The sequence below is a fragment of the Amborella trichopoda genome, chromosome 5 (assembly GCF_054954075.1).
Source record: "Amborella trichopoda isolate Santa Cruz 75 chromosome 5, AtrichopodaSantaCruz75HAP2 v2.0, whole genome shotgun sequence".
Classification (NCBI taxonomy): domain Eukaryota; kingdom Viridiplantae; phylum Streptophyta; class Magnoliopsida; order Amborellales; family Amborellaceae; genus Amborella; species Amborella trichopoda.
In genome coordinates, this window is record NC_142340.1 from 3,782,841 (window position 1) to 3,802,583 (window position 19,743).

At 36.0% G+C, this 19,743-nt stretch overlaps 1 protein-coding gene across 24 annotated transcripts; it reads left to right on the top strand.

Moving 5' to 3' along the window:
- Positions 1–13,403: 13,403 nt before the first annotated feature.
- Positions 13,404–19,507, top strand: LOC18443407 (Protein kinase family protein). 24 transcript variants are annotated; one of them, XM_006853597.4, is made up of 18 exons: positions 13,404–13,656; positions 14,147–14,292; positions 14,387–14,859; positions 15,749–15,883; positions 16,059–16,132; positions 16,229–16,298; positions 16,479–16,534; positions 16,617–16,688; positions 16,845–16,939; positions 17,064–17,130; positions 17,236–17,365; positions 17,467–17,685; positions 17,793–17,935; positions 18,039–18,213; positions 18,304–18,394; positions 18,488–18,645; positions 18,750–18,938; positions 19,118–19,507. In XM_006853597.4, exons 3-18 carry the CDS (start codon positions 14,482–14,484, stop codon positions 19,175–19,177), a joined length of 2,112 nt encoding a protein of 703 aa, XP_006853659.1. In that variant the 5' UTR covers positions 13,404–13,656; positions 14,147–14,292; positions 14,387–14,481; the 3' UTR covers positions 19,178–19,507. The 24 variants fall into 24 exon arrangements, with proteins under 24 accessions (XP_006853659.1, XP_011626734.1, XP_088723067.1 ...); XM_011628432.3 differs by having other exon boundaries at positions 17,805–17,935; XM_088866941.1 differs by having other exon boundaries at positions 14,390–14,859.
- Positions 19,508–19,743: the final 236 nt, after the last annotated feature.

A 19,743-nucleotide genomic window follows, 5' to 3' on the forward strand; every position in this document is an offset into this window, starting at 1 on the left:
AATATGAAATAAATATTTTCTAAAAATATATGGGACCTCCATAAAATATGAGGCCCAATATTTAAATATATGTGGATTAGGTGGGGCCCACACGGGTGGCACGCCTTGCCCATTCACGTATTATTCTTAAGAAGAATGTTTATCTCTTGTTGGCTTATATTTTGGGTATAGTCATGATAAGGTTGAATATTTGATATATTTACTAAATCTTTAAATCAAGATTGGTTGATCCAATAATTAAGGATTTGATATATTAAAATATAAGTTTTCTTTATTTAATGACAATCTTGATTCAATAATTAAGGATTTGATATATTAAAATATAAGCTTTTCTTATTTGATGGGAATAGATTTAGGAAATAGAGGATAAGGCTCTAGCTCATCTCTTTGAATCTTGATGGTGGATCAAAGAGATGGATGACTCAAATCTCTCACCCCACAAGTCTCCCTAGATCGACGATTGAGATTTGACCCTATAGATTGCGGCAAAATCTATGGTATAGAAAATCTATAAAATGAGGTCTCCCCCTTTCAACAAATTACGTATGTATTTTCTCTCTCTCTACCCCAAAATTTAGCTCTCCCTGAAAAGATTACCAAATGGAAGCACGCCCCAATTTTATCTCTCTCTCTTCAAGTTGGTATTGGGTGTCTTTAACTCTTTGGGTGGCACACCTAAGCCTAGGTGGTGTTTTTTTGTGAGTGGCAAAGAGGTGAACCCCATACTAGTAGATCTCTCCCTCTCTCTTAATAGACATCTCTCGTCCCTCTAAAATCAAGCTAAGAGGCTTATCAAGATTAAGCTATTGAGTGGATTTTTGTCATAATAGCCAAATCAACATACCGATCACAGATCCTGCGCACCATTAGACGGAGGAGATTCGGCGTGGGGTGTACTAAGCCCGGTTGAGGTAATCTCCGGCAATTTTACCTTTTTATAATATTTATGAACGTTTTGATCTTCTTTTCCCATAAAGCAATAAAAGTCTAATTTTGTTTGTTGAAAAAAAAAATTGTATTTGAAGAGGGTAGCAATTGAGACCTGATTTTATTTTGTTTTTTTTAAGAGTGGTTTAATTGTAATTGGACATTGTAAATGATCTTGCCAATGTAGGAATAAATAATTTTTTTAAATATATACACCGTGCTTTATCATAAAGTCCTTTCACGGCACACTTATTCTTTCATCTTCCATCCCATATATATGAGGCTAGGAATCCCTACGAAATAAGGTACTTCCCATAAATGTTACATGTATTTCAAGAACCAAAAGATATACTCAAGAATCCTAATCCTTTTGGATTTCTATTTTTTTTTAAGAAACTTATCAATGTCAATCCCAATCCCGTATAATATGGGATTTCTTTTTGTGGGTGATTTTGGATATCACCATATCCAACATGGCCGCACTCCAATAAATACAACCACGGTTACATATGTCATTTACTTAATAAATAATCCCTAATTCCTCATGCGTACATCCAACTTTTTTTGGTTAAGTGAACTCCAGGGGCCCAAAACCTTAAATCCCTAAGATCTTAACCTAGTTGACCTCCAAAACTTACCCTGGACGTTGAACCTACCCCTTTAATCCCCTAAGATACCCTAGTTCTACCTAGAATCACGCTAGGGACCATACGAGCTAGATAGTCCTAAGAATTTAAAAGTCATATTTTCTTATACAAATAGAGCATACACTCTTAGAAGAAGATCCTAAAAATTTCCATGAAGTCATGCCCTCATGTGAAGCTCCATTGTGGAAGTAAGCGTTCAAGGATGAGATGGTCTAATAATTCACTAGATGGATGTTAAGATTGATTTTCTCCATGTTGCGCTAAATAATAAATTTATGTTGAGTAGCATGAAGGGTTTGTCCTAAATGACACGAACACAATGTGTGTAGCATCCTAAAATCCATACATAGGTTGAAAGAAACACCTAAACAATATCATAAAAAAATTATTGAGTAATTCTATCACATGGATTTCACATCAGTCATGCTCCTCCATGGGCCTAAATTTTGTAATTATGTTATGATAATAATTTGCCTATATGTAGATAATATGCACGCGATACACAGTAAAGCTCCACGCATTGAAGATGCTATAAGATTATTGTCTTTTGAACTTAATATTAATGATATGGGGCAAGCTGATGTAATTTTTAGAATCAAAATAGTGAGAAAAATAACTAGTTATGTATTTATTATAAATTGCATGAAAGATTTAATCACTTTGTAACCGTAAACCCTAATATTTTTATACTAAAATTAGATTAGATTTGTCAAGGTAAAGTGTCTCAATAATAACATACATTGGTCATTTGATGTATTATGCATGCAATGTCTTGTAAAGGCATGATAGATCACTTTGCATGCCAACCCTAAACCCTAAGATTTTTATACTAAAATTAGATTAGATTTGTCAAGGTCAAGTTTCCCAATTATAACATACGAGGGTTATTTGATGTATTATGCATGCAATGTCTTGTAAAGGTATGATGGATCCTTTGATATATATAAGTTAAACAAATTTAATAGCAAATCTATGAGAGCATAGAAATGTAATTTATAGGTTCCTAAGACATCTTAAAGGACTTATGGACTTTGGTTTATATATTATGTGGATCATCATCATCATCATAGCTTTTTTTAAATTATTTGGAGTCGGTTAGGCGAATATTGGTTCGCCATTCTACTCTATTTAGGGCCATACTCTCAGTGAGACTATAAGTCCCCATATTTTTCAGACTATTTCGAACCACATCTTTTTAGGCTTACCTCTTGCTCTTTCAATCCTTCCACTTGCACCTCCTAATAGGTGATGTACTGGGTTGACTCCACACATGGCTAGCCCACTTGAGTCTATTATATCTCATCTTATCGACTATTAGTGCTACACCTAAACTTTCCCGAATATATTCATTTCATATTCTATCCCTTCTTGTCTTGCCACTCATCCATCTCAACATCATCATTTGCTACACTCATTTTATGGTTACATTATGTGGGTGAACCTACTATATTAAAAGGATAGATACAAATGTGAACTTGATACCAAATTTCAGAAAAATCTACATCTACTAGCGGATAAATATTAATGTGCAGTGGAATAATAGTCAATTGCCTTGGAAGCTGCTAGTAAAGAGGCAGAGGAGTTGAGGAAGTTGTCTGTACATGTACTACTTGTTCAAGGTTCATTGCTTGGACTCTTAATAAATTATGATTATAAAGAAGCACTATACCAAGCGAAGAGTAAGAGTTTCAGTATAAAATATATTATATTTGCTTGAGGCACAATCAATTGAGACTGCTATTTGAAGATAAAGTAATTTCAATGCTCCATATAACATCTAACCATAACTTGTTAGATTCACAAGCTAAAAGAGTTTATAAGGTTCCACGTCTAGAAGACAACTAAATGGATGAGATTGAAGCCAACTCATGATATGTCACATAGTAATGGGAACTTTACCTAATGGACGAGCTTGATTTAAAAGGAAAAGCAAGTCACTTATGTGATGTCTAATGTGATTTATCATGAAATTTAGTGGAATTTTGTATTTTTCAGTCTATACCAAGCTATGTGGTACTTTTGAATTACAATGAATAGAGAGGTTGAGCTAAAACTTCTAACGAATTCATTTGCCTAGATGATACAAGGCTAGGTTGGGATGTTGAGCTGCAAAGTCTATAGATTCATCCATATGAGTGTGAATGTTAAAGTTTTTTCTTTGAAAATTGGATTCTCAACAGCAATCATGAAAATTAGAAGGTCTAAACCTGGGAGGTGTGGATGGAACCACTAAACAAACTTGTGGTAAAATCACTGGACTCCATGTAATAGGAACTACTCACCTTTGGGTGCTCAACTCCAATTGAAGCAAAGAATTGCTTGCAAAATGAATAAATTTTCATGCAAAATTCATCACTATTGCTTTCAACGTTGAAGACACTTATAGAGACTGAAAAACTTAGGTATAGATGCTTCTAAAGACCGAAATCTACATTTGAAACTCTCAAAATAGTGATTACATAGGAAACATACAAAAAGAAACCCACCACCTATATAACAATTATTTAAATGCAATCTTAGTTCTTATTTAAATTCTTTCAATTCAAAATATACTAAATTTTATTGCAACAACATCACAGTGCAACAGTCATGTGCCGATTAGGTCACATATTCTTTAAAATCAATGTGTGAAATGTGGAAGGATTAGCTTTAATGGACATACTTCAATGTTCATCCACTCATTGTTCTGATAGGTGTTCTACATATTGTTTAGGGGTTCCAAGTTTATAGGATACCCTCACTTATGCTGATTTGCTAAAGGAGGAGAAATAATTTGTCATAGGTGAGAGATCACACTTGAGACACCTTACATTTTGCATGCTCATATTAGTGCAAAGGCTCACTTAGCCTATGTGCAAGTATGGGTCGTGTTAGTGTTTTATCTATTTTTTGCAATTGTGGCCAATGGGGACTACTTTGAGATCTCTAAACCAGAGCAAGCCCTTTAAAACTGCTATCCTAAACGGCATCACTGCTAATCTCTCATCTCTATTCTATAACTAGACCACTACCTAGAAAGAGAACAAAACCAAACCACTGTTTAGGAAGAGGTAGGAACATGAATTTTGAGAGCAAACGAGACTTTATCTTATTAAAAGGGGAGCAACCCAAAATCTCTATGGGAACAACTTCTCCACAAAAAACAAGCTTATCAATTTTTAAGAGTCTACGGGAGACACCATCACAATGTTTCTCTCCGTAAGAAAATTATTTATCTCTAAGATGAAACCTTGCATCTCATGCACAGGAGGCTCTGCCCCCCTCTCTCTCTCTCTAGGGGAACCACCATTTCGATATGGTGACCCACATATAATACACAATTTTTTTGCTCTTTCAAAAACCAAGAGATATATCAAAGAGTCATAATATTATTGGATTTTTATTTCCTTTAGGAAACTTACCAATATCAATATCAATCTCACATAATATGTGATTTTCTTATGTGGGTAATTTTGGATTGTACCAAATCCAACAATCTCCACATTGATATCAAAATCATTTACTCACTATGCCAACATCTATTTGATAGCTTTACGAATTCTTCATCCTTGTTGCCAAATAAATTTCTTCATCATTATTGCTGAAAAATTGTGTTTGCCATCACATTTCTCCACCTCAAACCATGTATTCTTTAATGTCATGCCACACCTCGAACCTTGCATTCGAAAAATCTTTAATATCATACCAACAACCCCAAATCTTGGCTCAGATACGACTTGTTGTGCCCGAAAGCTCTAACCTTAATGGGTTGATTTTTGGCAAATAAAGTATAAAAAATCAAGCATGAAATACATACCACAAGGATACAAAGATTTACGTGGTTCACCATAGAATATCCACGAGTACGACAAACTGAAATCCATTATACCAATGAAAGTTACATCAAATATTTTAAGATATAGAGTTACCTCTCTAATCTAGACAAAAAGCTAAGTGAAGCATACCTGTTAAAACTGCTCTCACAAACAACAACAATGTCGATCTCTCATCTCTATTCCATAACTTGATCATTGTCTAGAAAGAGACCAAAACTGGACAATTGTCTAAGAAGATGTAGGAAGAGGAACTTTTAGAGCAAATGGGAATTTATCTTACTAAAATGGGAACAACCCAAAATCTCTATGGGAATTGTTTCTTTGCAAGAAACAAGCCTCTCAATCTTCAAGAATTTACAGGAAGCACCATCATAATGTTTCTCTCCATAATAAATTATTTATCTCTAAGATGAAACACTGCATCTCATGCACATGAGGCTCTGCCCCCCTCTCTCCCTAGAATAATCACCATTCTTATGTGGTGACCCAAATAGAGCACCCAAATTCTCTGCTATTTCATCCTATATATATATAAACTTAGGAATCTACACTAAATCAGAAACTTACTATTGATGTTACATATATCTCAAAAACCAAGGGACATATCAAAGAGTCATAATCTTAGAAGATTTATATTTCATTTAGGAAACTCATCAATATCAATCTCAATTCTACATAATATGAAATTTCATTATGTTAATGATTTTTATAGAACCAAATCCAACAATCTCCACCTTGATATCAAAAATCACTTGTTCACCATGTCAACATCCATTTGATACTTTTATGGATTTTTTATCATTGTTTCCAAATAAATTTCTTCTTCATTCTTGTTGAAAAATAATATTTGCCATTAAATTTCCCCACCTCAAACCTTGCAATCTTTAATGTCACACCATACCACGAACCTTGTATTCGAAATCTTTAATGTCATATCAACACCCCAAACCAGGGTTCTGATACCACTTGTTGAGCACGTAAGCTCCAAACCTGATGCGATAATTTTTGGATAATAAAGTACGAGAAATAAAGCATGAAACACATACCATAAGAACACAAAGATTTACGTGATTCGCCGCATAAGGGTTACATCCACAGGGCACGACAATCCAAAATCCATTGTACCAATGAAAGTTACATCAACTATTTTGGGATATAGAGTTATATCTCTAATCTCGACCATAAACCAAGTCATGGAAACCCTTTAAAACTGTTCTCCCAAACGGCACCACTGCCGATATCTCATTTCTATTCCATAACTAGATCATTGTCTAGAAAGATACCAAAACTAGATTACTGTCTAAGAAGGGATAAGAACAGGAACTTTGAGAACAAACGATACTTTATCTCACTAAAATGAGAACAACCTAAAATCTCTATGGGAGCCGTTTCTCTACAAGAAACATGCCTCTCAATTTTCAAGAGTCTATAAGAGGCACGATCACAATATTTCTATTTATAAGAAGTTATTTTTCTCCAAGAGAAAACCTTGCATCTCATGCACAGGAGGCCCTGCCCTCCTCTCTTTCTAGAGGAACTACCATTCCCATGTGGTGACCTAAATAGGGCACACAAATTCTCTAATCTTTCATCTTATATATATATATATATATATATAAGATTAGGAATCCACACTACATAAAAAACTTCCTATTTATGTTTAAATATAAAAAACCTATAAATATATCAAAGAGTCATAATCTTATTGGATTTTTATTTTTTTCAGTAAACTTATCAATATCAATCTCAATCATAATATGAGATTTCTAATACAAGTGATTTTGGATAGCACCAAATCCAAAAGGAGGGGGGTTATTACCAATTCAAATTGAACTTTTTCTTTTTAGAGTTTTAAAACACTCCAACCAAATAACTTTTTTTCTCCCTTCATGCCCACTGGAGAGAGAGAGAGAGAGAGAGAGATTTACTATCCTCATTTGTCTTCCCTATAGCCATGCCCAATTGAGAGAGAGAGAGATTGATTTACTATCCTCTTACGTCTTCCCTGTACTCATACTAAATTGAGATAGCTAGAGAGTGAGATATGCCAATTCTTCATTTTAAAATAATGGGGTTGAGGCATTGATGGTTAGAGTGGTTGATGTCTCAACCCAATGTCCCTTACTCCTTTCCCACCGTTAAGATATTTCCCCACCTCCCTCATAAAAAGGAAGGTATTATCTTCATATGGACATCCCAGGAATAAATAAAAAATGTGTTATGGTTTGAGTGGAGTTTGTGTAAGCACGTGCATGAGAATTTTAAGTTTGAAAGTTTACTAATGGATAATCAACATGAATTTTTAAAAAATAAAATATAAAAATATTATTTTAAAATTTATTTTTACTTTGCTCATCGCTATTCTTTTTAATTCTTCATATGTTATTGGACTTGTACAATTTTTTTAACTACAAGATCATGACTCTAAAGCACAAATGCATCTAAAATGACTTTAAGTTGCCGTTTTAGAATCCAAATCCTTTTTTAATATGGATTTTTGGAAACAAACCACATTTAAATAAGAACTTAATTAAAATTTCCACTTCTAAGATATGTAGTTGCAATTTAATGAAGTGTGTAGGCATGCATGAAGTTTGTAGATGCTAAAATAAAAGCAATTGAATGATGAAAGTTATGCAATAAGACCCATTTATTATAAGAGGGTTATAATCATCCTAAAGCGTTAGATATGAAATCAGGTGGTTGGTGGTGTTCTTTGTACTAGGTTCACCATCCAAATAAAATATTTTCAAATATTATGACCCATCCAAATAAAATCTTTTCAAATATTATGACCCTCCAAGTTATAGATTTGGAATCATATGTAAATGATCTTATAGCAAGCATATAATACCATTGAATAAAACGATATTTTTTTTAGTAACGATCCTATGAGATCCTCCCACATTGATGTATGTAGGACCTCAAATGATCACCATTAAATTTGACACATGTCTCTAAAAAAGTTATTACATGGGTATAGGACTTGATTTTTTTAGAGATCTGTGCCAAATTTAATGGTGATCATTTAGAGTCCTACCCACATGGGTGTGGGAGGGTCTCACATGGTCATTTCCCTTTTTTATTATGGAACACGTTTATATAAGGATGCAACCTTATAATGTAGAACTATGGATGCACTTCAAAAATCCATCGAAAAATGTAGTTTTAATGTTGAAAGACCCTTTGATTGATCATCTTGACATCGAGATGTATGACCATGAAAAATAAAAAGATTTTAAGTCTCATAAATAGTGCATTTTACAGCATATTATCAACACCATCCATTTTTAAGATTTTCATATGTTTATAGATCTACTTGATTTTAATCATTTTTTAAAATTAAAACTTTATAATTAGATATAAAAATAGATTTTGAGAGAATCATAGGAACATTTTACATCAAAATTATATATCATGATAAAATTTGAAGGTGCACCTTACCTCTACAACTACGAAAGCATTCTTATATGCCAATTGCACCCTTTTTTTATATATATATATTTAGAATCATAATCTCTATCAATATTGGTTAAGATGATTTTATGAGCCAATATACCTCTCATAGCCGGGATGACCCAAAATGAATAAAAATAGACATTTGGATGGCAGAGAATAGGGCTGTTAATGGATTGGGTCAGGCCTCGGACTTTCGGGTTAGGCCCGGTTCTGGGTTGCTGGCGGGCTTTGGGCTGGGCCTCTATAAACATATATGCTTATTAGGCCAGGCCGACTTGAAAATTTTGCCCAACAAGCCTAACTGGCCCGCTAACCCCGGAAAATGTCTCGAGCCGGCCCATTTAGCATGCTTTTTGTTTTTATTTTTCATTTTTTAACAAATTTTCTTCTTTGTAGTAAACCAAAACAAAATAAAAATAAATATTTGCTAAAATATTTTTAAAACTCATTCTCTCTCTAGAAATCCAATCTCTCTCTAAAACCCATTCTTTCTCTAAGAACCCAATATCTCTTTCTTTCTCTAAATATCCAATCTCTTTTGTTCTAGAAACCCAATATCTCATTCACTCTCTAAAAAAATCCAATCTCTCTCTCTAAAAACCCAATATCTCATTCACTCTCTAAAAACCCAATATCTCATCTCTCTCTAAAAACCCAATCTCTCTTTTCATCTTTAAAAACCCATAATCTCTCTTTAAAAACCCAATCTTTCTCCAATAACCCACTCTCTAGAAGCTCAATATCTCTAAAAATCTACTCTCTCTCTCTAGAAACCTAATATCTCTCTAAAACCTACGCATATTCTATTTAAAAACCCTTACTCATATTCTATTTAAAAACCCTTTCTCTTTCTCTATCTAAAATCTCATTCTCTCTATCTAGAAACTCAACCCCTCTTTCTAAAACCTATTCTCTCACTTTAGAAACCCAATAACTCTTTTTCTCACTAAAAACTCATTCACTCCTTCTGGAAGCTCAATATCTCATTCACTCTCTAAAAACGCAATCTCTATTTCTTTATAGAAATTCCAATATCTCTTTCTCTCTTTAGAAATCCAATCTCTCTTTCTTGTCTCTCTAGAAACTCAATCTCTTTCTATCTTTAAAAACCCAAAAAAAGTTTATAAAAAATATTTTAGCAAGAGTGAGATAAAAAAAAAGGCAAAAAAAAAAAAAAAAAAAAAAATCGAAGTTTCTTAATGTGCTGATCTGGGTCGAGCTCAGGCCCATACCAATAAGGTACTTAGCGAGCTTCAGACTGGGCCGGGCCTGATCATTGCCAGGCCTTGCTGGGCTTCGATTGGGCCGGCCCGTTAACAGCCCTAGACAAGAATGGTGCATATATTTTGCTTAGTAATTTCATGTGTTCAAAATTGTTTTTTTTAAGTGCGCCTTATGAGCTCAAATTTGATCGTTTAATTCTCTTGCTTCAATCTACGCCATCTAAGTTTTACTGTACTATAGGCGGATTGGTTTTATTATACTTTTTTGTTAATAGGATATTTTCTTATTATTGACTGGCAAATCAAAATTAGTATTCTCATTCTAAAAATCTCATATCAAGAAATTAAGAGAGAGATATTCTCTGTCTAAAAATCTCATACCTAGATTTCAAGAGAGAAAAATATGTCCATGTTCACTTACTCATAGCCCCTCTCTTTAGAGGCACCAAATGTCCATTCTCTTGCCTCCTCGTTCAAATTTAAACAAGCTTCTTACATGCAATTAGGGTAATATGACACATTTACCAATTTACACACAGTCGAGTAAATAAGAGAGAGAAAGTAGAGAGAGAAACAAAGATGCTCATGTTCACTATTTCAAATCCCCTCTCTCTAGCAAGCAAATATCATATCCCTTATCTAGAGCTTAAATATAGAAAAAATTCTTACATGTAATAATAATGGTGATAAGACATATTTGCCTAATAAATGATGTAGAGTAAATATATCTAGTAGAGAGAGAAAGACCTTTATCTCCTCAATTTAAATTTAGAAGAGCAGTAATGGCAGTAAAACATATAGAGAAAAGTTTATATAGAGCCGAGGCTCTAAACAATCAACTTTGAGCCTACCTCAAATATTTAATTAGAAGAGGTTGTTTTGATGCTCAAATATCTTCAAAGTGATCATCTTCACATTAAGATGCATGAACATGAGAAAAAAATGGATTTCAAGTTTTGAAAATAACATATTTTGTAACATAATTTTGGACCATCAATTTTTAAGATTTTCAAGTTTTCATAAATCTATGATCTACGCTATTTTTGAAGCTTTAAATTTTAAAAATAAATATAAAAATATATTTTAAGGCTATCACAAAAATTTTCAATAATAAAATCATATTTCTCTATACTATTTGAAAGTAAGCTCTAATTTGATTGTTTAGAGCCTAGGCTTTAGACAAACCGCACCGAAGCATGTTTGCTTAATAATACGGTGTACAGTAACTATTGTAGAGAGAAAAAGAGACTCTTCTCGAGAGAGAGAGAGAGAGAATCTCCTTAAAAAAGCTTATTGGTCCCTATTCTTTACATTTGCATACGCATGCGTATTCTCCAATCTATTTTTGAGACCCTCAGTCTTATCCAAACCCCACGACCTCTTACCCTAACGCCGTTACGAAGAAAATCAATGCATTTTTGGGTACGAAACGATCTGGACCGTCCGTTCAAATCGAACGGTCCAGGTGCGCACCCATGCCATGTGGAGGCACTAGCATCTTGTGATAGTCGGTGAAGCCCGACCCTGTATCGAGAAATTACGAGGGTGCCCCCAACACTTTGTCAATCAATGGGGTTCTTCTATTTTTGGGATGTGCCTTGTAATGCCCCATTATTTTCTCATATGACATTGCCATCCTTTTTCTTGTGTTAAGTATACCTTCCATTCTTACTATGATCCACATGACCACACAAAGTTGTTAGGCATGGAGGTCATCACCTTCAAATCATTTGAGAAGTTAATCAAAGACGAGAACATGTAGTCAACTCTCTATTAATCACCATACATTTATTGATTAGATGATACAGGCTCTTATGACCATGATTTTTCCGTGAGGAAAAGTGCTTTGATTTTCTATGGTCATAAGGACCACAATACTTCCCCCCTAAGGAAATTTTGAAACAATGTCAGTTCTCAAGGTGCCGATCTTTCTTAGGGTCTAATATGTCATTTAATCTTCGATAAAAATTTCAATTTGGGCAAAATTATTCCTCAATACAAATTAAGAATATCTATAACTGCTTACAAATGTCGATCGACAGCTAAATCGTTCATTAATGCTCCGATGTGTGAGCTCTTTTAAGCCTAGATGTGACTAGTGCACCGTTCCATTTGTACGACTGATCCAAATTAGGCGATGCAGGGCCCATACCTATTTGAATGTGGGCTCCACTAAATTGCCTGATTCCCACCGGCGAAGAACATGGGATCACATCCAGGTGCACCATATCGCGTGACAGGTGCTGTAGGTTTTCAGGCTTTCATGACAATAAATTTTCCATGAGGAAAAGTGCCTGGATTTTCTATGGTCATATGGACCACGCAGTACTTTCCCCATTGGGAAAATTTGAAACAATATGCTCGAGGTGTCGACATTCCTTAGGGTCTAATCTGTCATTTAGTATTCGACAAAAATTTCAAATTGGACAAAATTATTCCCCAGTACAAACTAAGAATATCTAGAACTGCTTTCAAATATCAATCGACAGTTAAACTGTCCATTAATGCTCAAATGTGTGAGCTCTTTTAAGTTTAGTGCCTAGTGCATCGAGACTGTTCCATTTGTATGACTAATCCAAATTAAGCAATGTAGGGGCCTAAACCTATTTGAATGTGGACTCCACTAAATTGCTTGATTCCCACCGGCGAAGAACATGGGATCGCATCCAGGTGCCCCATATCACGTGATAGGCGTTGTGGGTTTCTCTTCGAGAAATTTCCTTTTCTTTCGATGCGCTTTCTGCAAAAGCAACATTCTCCTTAAATAAAACCTTATTGATTACTGTATTTCGATTGCCAGATGTTGACAATCGAAGTCATTATAACATGTCAAATTCAAAATGGAATGTTCCCAGATCCGCGTACCAAGGGCATAATAGTAAATTGGTCACATCAGGACAGGGGAAATTTATTATAGCACAAAAGACTATGGAAAAACCATGATCCTTAGGGTCATCACCCTCCATTGAGACGATGGGCAGTGATGGAAGAGATTGAGATCCACTATTAACATAATTTCTTGTTTTAAAATGCCCCCTATCTCTTTTGCACCGTCCATGGTTGTAATAAACAGTGATGACCCCAAGGACCATGGTTTTGTAGAGTACTCGAGCTTACAGTGCACTCAAATAGAAAACCGAACTTCTGAGGGGCATAATGGTCATTATAATAGATAGAACGGTCGTTGATCGGCCTTAAAGGATACGTTTGACATTTTATAAAAGTCAAGACAATATCGGGATTTTGAATATCTTCTGGGGGCAATATAGTAATTTATCTTTTATCGGTGTTTTCAGTCCCCTTGAAATTGGTGGCATTGCGCCTGTTTTCTCATTATTTTTCTTTTCATCTGAAGCACCAAACGAGTCTAGAGAGAGAGAGGGAGAGAGTTCAAACCCTCACCGCTTTGGCTCCTCCATTGCTTCAACCAAGAAGATTTGTGGAGAAAAAAATCCCTTGGAGAAGTTCGTGAGCTTCTCCATTTTCCGGCGTTTTCCTGGTTTTTCCGGCAGTTTTCTGGCGAGATTTGGTGGAGAGGTAACCAAGATTGGCCTCAAAGGAGCTTCTGCTTAGTATTTGTTGGAGGTAGTTTCTGGTTCTCTTATTTTTTGGTGCATTTATCTCTGATCGGTGAATAATTTACTTTTTTTGAACCGAAACCCTAGACATTATAGCAGGTGTCACTTTTATACCGTTTATATTTGTTCTTGGGTGCGATTTGGTGGAGAAATTACTGATAAAGGTTCCATAATAGGTTCTGGTAGGGGTGCTAGAACTAGGCTTTGGATAGGTTCTCGTTTGGTGTACTTTTCTTTGATCAAAGAAATTTTTTTCTACCGGATGCGATGAAAAATAAATGCAAAATGATGGATTTTGGGACAGATTTTGATAGATACATAGATTGTTGTATTGAAACGCTGGAACTTATTTTGAGGGATAACTTCATTTTTCTGACCAATTTTTAGCTGTATTTTTCACGTATAAACAGACATAAGCCGGATAGTTTCTTTATTAGGAAAAAAGTATTTAGCAGAAAACTTGTCTTCTAATTCTTCTGTTGCATTTATCCCGAAAGTTTTGGTGCAGGAAAGACTGATAAAGCCTCTTGCATGTCCTAAGAGGAACTTTGGAATATTTACATTGAAGTTTGTTCCGAAATCCGGCGAAATTGATCAGAGGGAACTGTGACAATCAGTGACCGTAAGGAAGTGAACAAAGCAGGTATAAATTTCATTGATTTGGCAAAAGCCCAGATTTAGACAGTGATTTATTGTTCTTTCCCTGATAAAGAATTAGTCTTGTGATCTTTTGGTAGAAGAATAACAAGTCTGATTATAAATGGTGGGAGAGAAGGGGCTGGTTTTGTGTGAGAGGGGTGGGGTTATGGAGATTTGTTTTAATGGGTGAAGGATGCCAGAACTGCGCAGTGGAGTGCGCAAGGGCCGAGCGCCTGTACATGTTGATCTGAACGTTAGGACCAGGAGAAAAAGGACTGTGAAAAATAGGCAGGAAAACAACAACAACAACAACGACAACAACAACAGTAATCAGAGAAATAATAAACAGGGAGTAGCTGTGAGGAAGAGAAATTTGCAGAGTGGTGAGAAGGACTTGGTACTGGAGACTGGTGTTGCTGAGGCTTTAGAGGGAAAGGGAGAAGAAGATCTTGGGCTTTCGAAGGAGCAAAAAGAGGAAGCGAAGATGGATGACTATGATAGTGGGGCAAAGAGTGCTGGCAAGGCTCCTGCTGGCGAAGAGGAGGGAAGCACTGCACCACTTCCTGAGAAGGTCAGTTTCCCCTCTCTCTCACTCTTTGTACCGCATTGTTGGTTTTGATTACTTTTGTACTTGTGCAGTAAACCAGCAGGTTTTCGGCTTTCTGTCAATGATTTTAATTGACTCTATCATACACACATTGATTTTTTATATTTATTTTCCTTATATAATGTTCTCATCCTCTCTTAAGATTTTTAGTATGGTAAAGAGTGGTCGAGGAAATGAAAAAGTAGTAATGCAATCCCAATTTGGCTTTTGTTAATATTCATGTGTTGACTTGGTCTTGTCTTTGTTCATGAGTCTCAGAAGATAGATTCGTATTTGTTTGTCACATGCAGAGAAATGATGTATATTGGGATCCTTATGAATGTGCATTCGGTCAGTGGTTTCAAATTGTGAATTTTCTTTTATGATCTAATTCTTGGTTCATGCATGTAACCACTACACTTTCTGAACAATCGTTTTATCCACTACACTTGCATAATGTTAATGTGTAGTGAATAGGATACCTCTGTCTATCCAATACAATATGCATGATTTTGGCTGACTTTAAACTGTTATTCTCATGCCAATCTCCCTATTGGTGGTTGTCCTCCCATCAGCTTTGGTAATTTCATCAAAATGTCATTCTGATGGCTACCTTTTATTTGATGGATAAGCTGGAACTTATGCCTAATGGCACAATGCTGCAGCACTTTCACAATAGCCATCAAGCTGCAACCAGTTGCCCTTTCTGTTGTATTTAGTTTCAAATGAACATTCTTTGGGTCTTAAATAGGGATTTTCTTGTGTGCTTTATTTGTTGAAGCTTCGTGGGTGGCATGATGCTTTGTTCATCTGCATGTCTTCAATTTCTGACTATCAAATGGACCTGAATATATTCTGTATTTTCTGTGAATAGGTTCAAGTTGGAGGTTCCCCAGTCTATAGAATTGAAAGGAAGCTGGGAAAGGGTGGATTTGGTCAAGTGTATGTCGGGCGTCGGGTATCTGGCTCAAGTACGAGTGATCGGACAACTGGTCCTGGTGCCATTGAGGTATAAGGATTATAGAAACTCATTCACACAAATGATGTGCATGTTTTCTATTTGAATGATGAAATTGAATTTTCTGTTTCTTTTTTATAGTGTTGGTGTCATGTTTTACGGGCAATCTGGGTTTAATTTTTCACTTTACTTTCCTGTTACTTATCAAATACTTTTGCATATTCAGGTTGCTTTGAAGTTTGAGCATAGGAGCAGTAAAGGATGTAATTATGGACCTCCATATGAGTGGCAAGTGTACAAGTATGTTCTCTCCATGTTGGTCTTTTTATGCATAATTACTTTGTTTAGATACTCTAGTATGGCTGCCTCACTCCATATAATTTTTTTTTTCTACAGCACCCTAGGTGGAAGTCATGGTGTTCCACGCGTACACTTCAAGGGGCGTCAGGGTGACTATTATGTCATGGTATTCTTCCATTGGCCTGGAACTCCTCCATTGTTTGAAATTGAACATTAAATCATATGATTGATGTTATGACAAAATAGTTATGATTGATGTTGTGACAAAATAGTTTTTTAACTTGCTACTTTGTAACTCGGGTTTATTTTATGGGGTTGTTTGATTGTCATCCAAAATCATTACCAGGTCATGGATATGCTGGGTCCAAGTCTATGGGACGTATGGAATAATAATGGCCAGGCGTAAGTTTCTCAGTTTGGACATGCTTTGTTTCTCAGTTTTCCTGTTCTATCATGGATTAATCTATACATATTTACTTTTCAGGATGTCCACAGAGATGGTTGCGTGCATTGCTATTGAAGCAATTTCCATCTTGGAAAAGATGCATTCACGAGGGTTGGTTCTCATCTCTGAGCTTGAATTTCATTTTTTTTTTTCAATAATTGTACTCTTAGCCTTCTTATTATTGTTTCTAGAGATTTTGTTTAGCTAGCCTTATAAAATATAGATTTTACTCGTGTGCCAAATTAAATGAACTGCAATGGCTTGCAGATATGTCCATGGGGATGTGAAGCCTGAAAACTTTTTGCTTGGGCCACCGGGGACCATTGAAGAGAAGAAGCTATTTCTAGTTGATCTGGGACTGGGTAAGTTATATTGTAGTATCTTGTGTAATGAATCCCATTTGTTTGGTGTACTTGATCTGATGTGAAAGTGTTTTTTGCATCCAAAGAGGATCTAATTTGGTGTATCTTGTAAATGGCGCATCAGCTACTAGATGGCGTGATAGTTCAACTGGTCAGCATGTTGAATATGATCAAAGGCCCGATGTTTTCAGGTAGCAACTTTTGTTTTCTCTAGGTACAAAGTTTTGTGGTTCTGTTGTATGAATTTATAGCTTTTCAAGAAGTTGGCTTAATACTTAAATTCCTTTATTGTTCAGGGGCACAGTACGTTATGCTAGCGTGCATGCCCACCTCGGAAGAACTGGAAGCAGGCGAGATGATTTGGAGTCTCTTGCTTATACTCTCATCTTCCTTTTACGTGGCCGTCTTCCTTGGCAAGGATATCAGGTGGAATATCAAAACCTTCCTGAAGATTCATGATGTTTCATTTAGGATTGATTCATGAGGGCTTTCGTTCCTGTGTATTAAGTACTTCCTCTCTCTTATAGGGAGACAACAAAGGCTTTCTGGTATGCAAGAAAAAAATGGCTACATCTCCAGAGGCACTGTGCTGCTTTTGTCCCCAACCATTTAAACAGTTCCTTGAGTATGTGGTGAATTTGAAATTTGACGAGGAACCTAACTATGCCAAGTACATCTCACTATTTGATGGGATTATTGGCCCAAACCCAGCTGTCAGGCCAATCAACACAGATGGCGCCCAAAAGGTATCCTCGATCCCACTCTCTGATGTTACCAGGCTACTGGCCAAATGCTTTTGTTTCATGGGCTTGGTGCAGAGTCCCATCTAATGCCTATTTACATAATTGTAAAGCTTGTCTATCAGGTTGGGCAAAAGAGAGGCCGGTTGACAATGGAGGAAGAAGAAGATGAGCAACCTAAGAAAAAGGTCAGAATGGGTATGCCCGCTACCCAATGGATTAGTGTTTATAATGCTCGTCGACCCATGAAACAAAGGTATGCAATGAACGATTTTTAAGTCGTGATGGAGTTCGTCGCATATGAAAGGCACTTACAGTCCTCATCAGAGGTTGATGAGTGTTACTATCCTCTTGTGTAGGTACCACTACAATGTTGCCGATGGAAGGCTTGCACAACACATTGAGAAAGGAAATGAAGATGGTTTATTTATTAGTAGTGTAGCATCTTGTACCAATCTCTGGGCCCTTATCATGGATGCTGGTACTGGGTTCACTGCTCAGGCCTATGAACTTTCAAACTGTTTCCTTCATAAGGTTAGTACTTCAAATATTTCTTTGATGATATGCTTTTGATTTGAGCAATTGACTTTGTGGCTGATATCTCTGTTTGTGGATCTGTTACAGGAGTGGATTATGGAACAGTGGGAGAAGAACTATTATATTAGTGCTATAGCTGGAGCAAACAATGGAAGTTCATTGGTAGTGATGTCTAAAGGTTATATTCGTGACTCCACTCATTTGTTAAATCTCTGTTGAAATTTAAATAATGGAGGGACTGACCTTTTTATTTTGTGCATCGTTACTTTAGGTACTCAATATGCTCAACAGTCGTACAAGGTCAGCGATACATTTCCATTCAAGTGGATCAACAAAAAGTGGAGGGAGGGCTTCTTTGTCACCTCTATGGCAACGGCAGGAAGTAGATGGGGTGTTGTCATGTCCCGGAATGCGGGCTTCACAGACCAGGTATAGTTTTGGTTTTACATTGTAAATTTGAACTGAACTTGGGGTATATAAGCTGAGATATTTTACAATATACTAACCAACATTCTTTTTGGGTGAATTTGTAGGTTGTTGAGCTTGACTTTCTTTACCCCAGTGAAGGCATCCACAGGCGGTGGGATAGCGGCTATCGTATTACTGCAACTGCAGCTACATGGGATCAGGCTGCTTTTGTTTTAAGTGTACCCAGAAAGAAGCCAGCAGATGAAACACAGGAAACTCTTCGAACATCTGCATTTCCTAGCACACATGTCAAGGTGATTGCTTTGTAATCTAATGTATACTTATTATTTTATGTCCTGAAGATGGAATTAACAATCAATTAGTATGTTGATAATGTGTTATTTTGGGAAAAAGCAACGAATGTATAATTCATTTTACTTTGTTTATCTTTTGCAATTGATATCTTACAGGTTCTAATTACTTGTTTTTTCAGGAGAAGTGGGCCAAAAACCTTTACATTGCATCAGTTTGCTATGGCCGAACAGTTTCGTGAGCCACTTAAGTTGCTCCTTAACGTAAGTGGTGTACTGCTGAATGGAGGCGTGCAGCCAATGTGGATCATAGTTGTCTGCTATATTTGTGCGCCTATAGTACTTGAACATTTTGAAAGATGCCTATCGCTTTCATCAAAGATAACAGTCTGAGGAAATTTTGATGTGCAAGTGTTTCATGGTTAATCTCTTCCAATCTTGTATGATTCATCATGCAGTTTTAAGTGTATGATGATGTTCTTGCACTTAGTGTCCCTCTTTAATATGAGTATGGTCAACACCCTTATTGTTAAGTGTGTATAGTGTTGAATAAATCTTTACAATACTGCAAACATTCTATATTTTCTCTGCTTTTTGGTGGTCCACTATTGAAGACCTCAAGATATATAGGACCTAAGCACATCTTTGACATTTATCTGGAGATCCCGCTGTTCATTGTATTGGTGACTATTGGCTCCCTCAACTGCATGTTTGAATTCCTAAGCAACTCGATTCTTGGCTATGTGATCAGATTATCTTGCAGCAGTTTACTGTTCTGATCAATTTCTCCTCAGGCCCAAAGCTGTTA